We start from the raw sequence: 10,321 nt of genomic DNA, 5'->3' as shown, positions 1-10,321 counted from the left end.
TTAGAAAATATCCAGGCGTCAATCAAACAGTAAATAAATAAATAAAATATAGTATACCCACTAAATTTAAAAAAGCAAAATTCTGATACATGTTACAACATGAAAGAAATGCAATATACATATGTATATATATACATTAATGAAAGAAACCAGACAATGACATGTATAACTCAATTTTTATGAAAATTCCCATTACATTAATATCCTGCAACCTACTTTAATCCCTCTCTTATCACTTACTAAACTAGTCTAAAATTACAATGGTTTAAAGGAATAGCATGGGTTTGACAGGAATCTCTTGAAGGCAGCTATCACATCCTTATTCCTCAAGCTGTAGATCATAGGATTCAGCATAGGGATCACCAGTGTACAGAACACTGAAGCTATTTTATCAGAATCTAATGAATGGTCAGTTTTAGGCTGCAAATACACGAATAGCAGTGTTCCATAGAACACTGTGACGGCCATTATATGTGAAGCACATGTGGAGAAGGCTTTTTTCCTTCCTTCTGATGAACGTATTCTGAGAATTGACAAGACGATGTTGGAATAGGATACTACAACTACAGTTATGGAGAGAACCAAATTTGTAGCTGCAGAACTAAAGACTACTATTTCTGGGAAGTAAGTATCAGAGCAGGACAATACTAACAGAGGAACAGTGTCACAGTAAAAATGGTTGAAAACATTGGAAGAACAATAAGACATAGAAAATACACAGGAAGTAACCACAATAGCTGTAGAAAAGCCATAGGCGTAAGTGATGGATACCAGCAAAAGACAGATCTGTCGAGATACCACCACCATGTAGAGCAGGGGGTTACAAATGGCCACGTAGCGGTCATAAGCCATCACAGCTAGCATGAAAACCTCAGCTACAATGAAAAACAAGAACCCACCCATTTGGGTGGCACATTCATAATAAAAGGTGGTTTTCTTCTTTACTAAGAAATTCGTCATCATTTTAGGGGCAATGACGGTAGAATTGCCTAAATTGATGACAGCCAACTGTCGGAGAAAAAAGTACATGGGGGTTTGAAGGTGAGAGTCCACACTGGTGAGGGTGATGATGCCCAGGTTGCCTACCATGGTCAGCCCATACACAAGAAAGACAAAGAATAGAGGGAGCTGAAGTTCAGGACTGTCTGAGACTCCCATGAGAATGAACTCCGTCACCGCGGTGACATTTTCAGGAGCCATGTAAGAGTGTGGAAATTCACCTGTTGGAAGAATAAAAGGAAAAGGAGTTAAAACTTCAAGGAATTATTTTCTGTGACTGCCGATAGATGGGAAAGATAATTCCTTGCTGAGATTTTCTTCAGTCATGTATTATTCTGTCAGTTACTAAACTCAAGACGTTGCTAGTTCTGATTAAAAAACAATCTAGGCATTGTTTCAACTTTACTCTCCCATGGGTCATAAGCTTATTTTTATCCTATACTTTTTCATAATCATTTGGGACAGAGAAACTACTAGTATGGGAAATTAAACAGATAATCCAAACTCATGCACTATTACTAAAATTTGAATATTTTACTTACTTGCAAATGTTTTAAACCACAATTAATATGTTTGCCAATTGTATATAAGAAAGGCTTGAGACATTGTCTCCAAATAATGTAATGGTTCCTTGTGATATTTAATCTAAGTTTTCCTGCTGTTTGCTAATAGACAATTCTAGCCACTACCCTGACCCATCCTCTGTAGTCTTTCTTTTTTATCTTTTTACAACTTCTATTAAATTTATGTTGATCTTGCTAATTCTATTATTCATAGATGATATATATATATATATTTTTTTATTTCATTACCTCTGACAAGATTGTATGGAGGTATGTCTTCAGATTTATTTTTCATATCACTTATACTCCTTCAGTTTTATTTTTTAATGATAGCTATCAATTTTTTAAAATCACTTCTATAAAGTTTGCATTGTAATTTACTGTATAACATTACTTTTTCCTTCTCTTTCATGACCTTTTTCTTGCTCTTGAGTTTGTGCAATTTCTCATATTTTTTCCACTATGTTTTTTTGTTTAATTTTGGATTGCTATTTTTATTTAGTGATTAGGAATTGAAGAATAAACTTAATTTTTAGCATCTTGATCTTTTTTCACATATGATGTATATGTGCCAAAGAAGCAGCATATTATTATAATATCCTAAATACTTTCCTAGAGTTGTGTATTTCAAGGATGGTCATCTGCTCTAACTAAGGCAATTAGAGTCCCTTCCCAGTCACAATTGAGAGTTCTAGAGGTGGTGACCAGACTCAAAGAAGTCCCACCGTAGCTCCTTACCTAATGATTAAAATTAAGTTTTAATTTATGTGAGTAAAATGATCAGCTTTAAGTTTTAGTAATACAGTAAAACTTGCAAAAGCCAGAACTCGAAGGGACCATCTTATTTTTCTGGGACTTGAAGATTTCTGCCTTTGACAGGGTGCTTAGTATTGCTCTCTATTAAGAACCTTTACTTCATTTTAGTGTTGAGTTTTTCTTCTCTGACAGGTTTCCGCCTTACACATGTTTCGACTTTCGCAGGTTTTACTGTATTATTTTGGCAGTTAGGAAGATAATGAACTGTAGGTTTGGGGAAAAAAAAGAGGCAAGACATTGCTATGAGATTACTGGTCAACAAGAGTGTTGGCTTGGTTCAAAGTAGATAAGCTGACGACAGCAAGGAGGTAAATTTGACAGTCAGATGAGCATAAAAACAAGATGCCCTCTTTACCATAATTCATACAGTGAATTATATGAGAGACATATGAAGAAATGAGAGATGGGGATAGATTAAGAAAGACTTTTGTGTTTTTGGCCTTTGCAACTAGATGAATGGTCGTGATACATTTTGAATATTAGAAAAAACTGGTTTAAGGTGGAGTTGATCAAAATGAAAAGCATGTTACGTTTTGGGTGCCTATGAGACATTCAAGCAACCATTTAGGGAAGCTAAGTCTGGAGAGCATAGGTGTGGTTAGACCCTAGATAATTTAGAAACTTAAATCTATGTCATTGTCTAAGTTATTTAGTACTGCTATAACAAAATACCATAAGCGGAAGTTTATAACAAATAGAAATTTATTTTCTCACAGTTTAGGTGTTGAGAAGTCTGAATTCAAGGTCCTGGCTCTAGGGGTGGGCTTTCTGTCTCTGTATTGGCTCTGGGGGAAGATCCTTGTCTCTTCATCTTTCATTGCCTGGTTCCTTGGAGATCTCCCTGTACCTTGGCATCTATCTTCCCCCATTTCTGCTTGCTTATCTGCTTCTTTTTTATTTTGTAAGACATTGACTCAAGACACACATTACACTAATGCTGCCTCATTAAGTAGCAAAGGCAACCCATTCCCAAAGGGATTAGAACCACAGGCACAGAGGTTAGGCTTTACAACACATACTTAACCACTATGCAGCTAGGGTACGCATACTTTGGGGGGACGTAGTTCAATCCAAAACAGTGATGATACAGTATTTTTTTAATCATCTATCTCACTTTTTGATTTTTGTTACATATAACCAAAAATTCCTAATATGTTCTTCAACCAATCCAAAGGCTTTTTCACTGAGGGTCAACCCTTCATTTTTGAGATTCTAGTATTCCTGTATCATATTTGACAGCCTATGATCCCAGAAGAGTTACACAGCCTGGAAACAAACCTTACTTTAAACATTATAGTATTGGATTATACTTAATACCCAGTGTTTTCCAAAAAGTGAATTGCATATTAAGATATAGGCTTTGGATATTTTAAAGCCCATTGTATATAAATGAGGTAAATATTTTCTACCCACCTCTAATGGAAAACCTGCTTCTGGTTCTTAGTGAGAAGAGGTGAGCATAAACTTTGAGAGCTTATCTCTGAAGCACAGGTAATGTTCAGATCTCCTTGGGGGAAGGGACCACCAGGGACTGGTTCCTTAACAAGATCTGCAACAAAGTGGCCCCAAAGGTAGCCTGGACCTACATCATTGAGTGAGTGAAACTCCATGGCATCTAAGGGACACAGTGATTAAAGTCTATTTCCCAAAGTAACTCATTTGAATTCAGAGATTGATTATTGCAAACACGGGGTATGGAAGGTCTAGGAACGAAAGGTCTAGCAGTCAAATTTTAACACACTATGTTGGAGTTGGAGCCCTGGTGGCATAGTGCCCTGCTCACCAAATGGTGGGCAGCTCAAATCTACCGGCTGCTCTTTGGAAATGCTGTGGGGCAGTTATACTCTCTCCTACAGGGTCGCTATGAGTCGGAAATGACTCAAAGACAATGTGTTTGCTTGTTTTTAATCTGTATACCTATGTAGTCAATCTGACACCAATAATATTTTCATTATGACACTCCACGTTATTTTTATGCCCCTCTTTTACCTAAAAGAACACAATTATCATAATCATTAATTTAAGAAATGAAGTAAAGTAGAGGAAACCATCTCCAAAAAACAACCTTAATTTAATAAAAATATTCTTTACTCTTGTATTTCAGGTGAGAAAAAGGTAGTTAACCAGAAGATAACTACTGGAGAAGAGTAAAATTACAGTATTTAAAATTGAAGTTTTTTTTCTTATGTTTGAGTATTAAATTTCTGGAGATACAAACTCATTTTTTTTTTTTAACACTGAAGATAAAATTTATTTTATTGCTGTCATGGCTAGTAGAATTATGGAGAAAAGAATTGTTACTGAGACAATTCTCTTTTCTTGGCTTAAATCTTCTGAACAACAATAATTCCTTTTTTTTTTTTTTATTTATCATGAGATTGTCCACTTGTGACCCTGCAGGCCTTAAATTTAAAACTGGAAGGTAAGATATATGGCATTGTGCCATTTATATAAAGTATAAATTCATGTGCAAGAGAACAGTAATGTTCATTTAGTAAGAAAACAAACACAACCATCTTAATGTAACTGGGATGTTTACTTGGTAGTGGCAGAAATAACTGCATAAAGGAATAATGATGAAGTAGGATTAAAAATAAAGGAGGGAGAGGAATAAGGGGCATTGCCTGGACCAATAATGTAAATGTGTCATGAACTGAGGAACATAAACATAGTCATTCTAAACCTTTTGCCTAAGGTCCAAAAACAGTTGAAAAAATGTGTATCTTCATTAGCATATAAAATCCACTTCTAGAAATCTGCTTTGCAGAAGTAATACAAGTTATTAAAATATACAAATGGAAATCTGTACAAGATCATGGTTCAATATAGTGAAATACTGGGAAAATATTAACTATATACCATAGAAACTTATTAAGTAAATTATGAACATATATATGTTATACAGTCTTTAAAATTTTGTTTATACAGAATGGAAGCCCTGGTAGCGCAGTGGTTAAGAGCTACAGCTACTAACAGAAGGTCAGCAGTTCAAATCCACCAGGCTGTCCTTGGAAACCCTATGGGGCAGTTCTACTCTGTTGTATAGGGTCACTTTTAGTTGGAATCGACTCAATGGCAGTGGGGTTTTTTTTTGTTTGTTTTTTGGTTTAAATTGTTTAGAAATTTGGACAAACTTTCTGAGGAACAAAATAAAAATATTATTCAGATGATCAAGCTACAATTGTCTATTTTAAAACAACTTTATTAAGGTATAACTTGATATTTATTTTTCTAATTGTGATTTAGGTAAAATTTTACAAAGCAAATTAGTTTCTCATTAAATAGTACACAAATTGTTTTGTGACATTGGATGCCAACCCAGTGATGTGTCAACACTCTCCCCTTCTCCACCCCAGGTCCTCTTTTTCCATTAGTCCTGTTTTCCTGTCCCTTCCTGCCTTCTCTTTGTTTTGGGGCTGGTGTGCCCATTAGTCTCACATACATGATTAACCTATGAAGCTTGCCCCTCATGTGTCTTATTGTTGGCCCTGTGTTGTCATTATTGTTAGGTGCCGTGTAGCCAGTTCCAACTTATTGTTGCCCTATGTACAACAGAATGAAACACGGCCTGGTCCTGTACCATCCTCACAATTGTTGTTATGCTTGAGCTCATTGTTGCAGCTACTGTGTCAATCCATCTCTTTGAGGGTCTTCCTTTTTTTCCCCGAAACTCTACAAATATCATCTCCTTTTCCAGGGACTGGTCCCTCCTGGTAACATGCTCAAAGTGTGAGAGACGAAGTATGAGATATGCCATTCAAAAGGTTTTCACTGGCCACTTCAACAGTAGACTGTCAAGTCCTTCTTCCTGGTCTGTCTTAGTCTGGAAGATCAGCTGAAAACTGCCCACCAAGTGTGTCCCTGCTAGTATTTGAAATACCAGTGGCAAAGCTTCTAGCATCACAGCAACACAAAAGCCACCGCAGTACCACAAACTGACAGACACGTTTGGCCCTAAGCTTTGGCTGAAGGGTGAACCTCAGGAGTGACTTCAGTACTGAGTTAAAAGGGTGTCCTGGGGCCATACTCTTGGGGTTTCTCCAGTATCTGTTAAACAAGCAGAGCATGTCTTTTTTTTTTTTGAAAATTAGAATTTGAATTTTGTTCTACATTTTTCTCTGCTCTGTCAGAGACCCTCTGTTGTGATCCCTGCCAGAGCAGTTGGTAGTGGTAACAGAGAGATATCTATTTCTGGGCTCAGTCTGGTAAGGTTATGGCAGATGTGGTTCTTTAGTCTTTTGGACTCATCTTTCCCTTGTGTCTTGGGTCTTTTTCATTCTCCTTTGCTCCAGCTGGGATGGGACCAGTAGACGTATATTTGATGGCTGCTCTCAAGCTTTTAAGACCCTAGTCTCCACTCATATCAGTTGGATGTTGAGCATTTTGTTTATAGACTCTGTTATGTCAATTGAGTCAGAGGTCCCCCGAGACCATGGTCCCCAGGCCTGAACTCAGGGCATTTGGATATGTCTGTGAACCTGTTATGACTTTGGCCTGGTCAAGTTGTACTGACTTCCCCAGTATTGTGTACTGTCTTACCCTTCACCAATGTTACAACTTATCTACTCTCTAAAAAAACAATGTCTCTAGCTAGTGTTTTTTCTTGTGCACATGTGTTTTTATAATACCGGTCTCAAATAGCACCTATAATTTTGTGTTTGGCATTTCACTCAGTATAATGCCCTCCAGATTCATCGATGTTGTGAGATGTTTTGCACATTCATCATTGTTCTTTATCATTGCGTAGTATTCCATTGTGTGCACGTACCATATTTTGTTTATCCATTCATCTCTTGGTGGGCACTTAGGTTGTTTCCATTTTTGGCTATTGTGAATAATGCTGCAATGAATGTGGGCGGGCATGTGTCTATTCATGTGACAGCTCTTATTTCTCTAGGTTATATTTCTGGGAGTGGGATTGCTGGATCATGTAATATTTCTATTTGTAGGTTTTTAAGGAAGCACCATATCGTTTTCCAAAATGGTGTACCATTTTGCATTCCCACCAGCAGTCCATAGGAATTCCATTAACTCGCAGCCTATTCAAAATTTTTTATTTTCTGTTTTTTGGATTCACGACAATAATGTCAGTTGAGATCTTCTCATAGTAGTTTTGATTTGCATTTCTATAACGACCAGTGATCGTGAGCATCTCCTTATGTGCCTGTTAGCCTCCTGAATGACTTCTTTGATGAAGTGTCTGTTCATATCCTTTTCCCATTATTTAATTGAATTATTCGTCTTTTTATTGTAGAGGTGTTAGATTTTCCTATAGATTTTAAGAGATTAGAACTTTATCTGATATTTAATAGCTAAAAAATTCCCCCAGTTGGTAGATTCTCTTTTTATCCTTTTGGTGAAGTCTTTTGGTGAGCATAAGTGTTTAATTTTTAGGAGATCCCATTTATCTACCTTATCTTCTTGTATTTGTGTATTGTTAATTATGGTTTGTATGCTGTTTACCCAGCATATAAGGGCCCCTAATGTTGATCCTAATTTTTGTTGTTGTTGTTGTTGGGTTTTTTTAATGTTGACCCTAATTATTCTTCCATGATTGTTATAGTTTTTGGCTTTATGTTTAGGTCTTTGATCCATTTTGAATTTTTGTATATAGCGTGAGGTATGGGTCCTGTTTCAATTTTTTACAGATGGATATCCAGTTTTGCTGGCACCATTTGTTAAAAAGACTGTCTTTTCCCCATTTCAAGGACTTTGGGCCTTTTTCAAAGGTCAGGTGGCCATAGGTAGATGGATTTAAATTTTTTGGTCAATGTGTCTGTCGTTGTCCCAGGACCAAGTTTTTTTTGACTACGGTAGCTGTATAGTAGGTTCTGAGGTTAGGTAGCACAAGGCCTTCTACTTTTTTTGTTTTCTTCAGTAATTCTTCACTTCTCAAGGTCTCTTTACTTTCCATATAAAGTTGGTAATTAGTTTTTTCATCTCATTAAATAATGCTGTTGGTAGTTGAGTCCAATTTGCATTGTACTGATAGATTGCTTTGGATAGAATTTACATTTTCACAATGTTGCATTTTCCTATTCATGATATGTTTTTCAATTTATGTAAGTCTCTTCTGATTTCTTGCAGTAGTGTTTTGTTGTTTTCTTTCTATAGGTCTTTTACATCCCTAGTTAGATTTACTCCTAAGTATTTTATTTTTTTTAGGGCCTATTATAAATGGTATTTAATTTATAATAGCCCCTAAATTAAATACAGTTTCCAAAAAGCACCTGGTAGGTTCGAACTGCCAATCTTTTGGTTATCATCTGTAGCATTTAAAAAACTAATCACCAACTTTATATGGAAAGGAAAGAAGCCCTTAGAAGTGAAGCCCTGGTGGTACAGTGGTTGAGAGCTAAAAGCTACTGCTGCTAGCCAAAAAGTAGGCATTTCTAATCCACAAGGTGCTCCTTTGAAATGGTATGAGGCAGTTTCTACTCTGTTCTATAAGGTCTCTATGAATGGGAATCGACTTGACGGCAATGGGATTTGTTTTGGTTTTATATATGGTATTCCTTTCTTGACTTCCTTTTCATAGTTCTTTTTTGGTGTATAGAAATCTAACTGATTTTTGGATTCATTTATCTTGTATCCTGCTACTCTCCTGAATCTTTCTACTAATTCCAGTAGTTTTCTTGTGGAGTCTTTAGGGTTCTCTATGTGTTTTTTTTTTTTTTTTTATGTGTAGTATTATATCATCTGTGAATAAGGATAGTTTTACTTCTTCCTTACAATTTGAATATTCTTATTTCTATTTCTTACCTTATTGTTCTATCTAAGACTTTCAGCACAGTGTTAAATAGGAGTGATGATAAAGGGCAACCATGTTTTGTTTCTGTTCTCAGAGGGGAATGTTTTCTACCTCTCTTCTCTTGAAAATGTTGTTTGCTGTTGGTTTTTTATGTTGTCATTGTTAGGTGCCATCTCATAGTGAGGGTATGTACAACAGAAGAAACACTGCCTGGTCATGTGTCATCCTCACAATCATTGTTATGCTTAAGCCCACTGTTCCAGTCACTGTGTCATCCATCTTGTTGAGGATCTTCCTCTTTTCCCTGATCTTCTACTTTACCAAGCAAGATGTCCTTCTCCAGGGAGTGATTCCTCCTGATAACATGCCCAGAGTATGTGAGACATAGTCTCACCATCTTTGCTTCTAAGGAGCATTCTAGTTGTACTTCTTCCAAGACAGATATGCTCTTTCTTCTGGCAATCCATGGTATATTCAATGTTCTTCACCAACACCACAATTCAAAAGTGTTGGTTCTTCATAGGTCATTTTTTTATAGATGCCCTTTTTTATGTTGAGGAATTTTCCTTCTATTCCTATCTTGTTGAGAGTTTTTATCAGGAATGGTTGCTGGACTTTATGGAATGCCTTTTCTGTGTCAATTGAGATGGTCATGTGATTCTTTTGTTTTATTAATGTGGTGGATTACATTGATTGATTTTCTAAGGCTGAACCATCCTTGCATATATGGTAAGAATCCCACTTGGTCATGGTGTATTACTTTTCTTTGTTCTTATACGTTTCTGAACTCTGTTGGCTAGAATTTTTGTATCTATGTTCATGAGAGATACTGGTATGCAATTTTCTTTTTTTTGTGGTGTCTGTCCCTGGTTTTGTTATCAAGGTTATGCTGGCTTCATAGGATGAGTTTGGAAGTATCCCTTCCTTTTCTGTGTTCTGAAATAGTTTGAGTAGTGCTGCTGTGAGTTCTCTAAATTTTAGTAGAATTCTCCAGTGAAGCCATCTGAGTGAGGACATTTTTTGTTGGGAGTTTTATTATTTTTATTTTTTATTACCTTTTCAATCTCTTCTCATATTATGGGTCTGTTCAGATTTTCTACCTCAATATGTGATAGTTTAGGTAAGTTGTGCATTTCTAGAAACTTGTCCATTTCTTCTAGATTTTCAAATTTGATGGAATATCGTTTTTCAT

General features: G+C 36.2%; 1 protein-coding gene across 1 annotated transcript; it reads right to left on the bottom strand.

Moving 5' to 3' along the window:
- Positions 1-255: 255 nt before the first annotated feature.
- On the bottom strand, positions 256-1,200 carry LOC126063997 (olfactory receptor 8J3-like). The gene has a single exon (XM_049862556.1). The coding sequence runs from the start codon at positions 1,198-1,200 to the stop codon at positions 256-258; it is 945 nt and encodes a 314-aa protein (XP_049718513.1).
- Between the last annotated feature and the right edge of the window lie 9,121 nt (positions 1,201-10,321).

This window comes from Elephas maximus, chromosome 20 (genome assembly GCF_024166365.1).
Source record: "Elephas maximus indicus isolate mEleMax1 chromosome 20, mEleMax1 primary haplotype, whole genome shotgun sequence".
NCBI lineage: Eukaryota > Metazoa > Chordata > Mammalia > Proboscidea > Elephantidae > Elephas > Elephas maximus.
The sequence above is the reverse complement of the archived record's forward strand: the minus strand, read 5'-3'. Positions and strand labels throughout refer to the sequence as shown.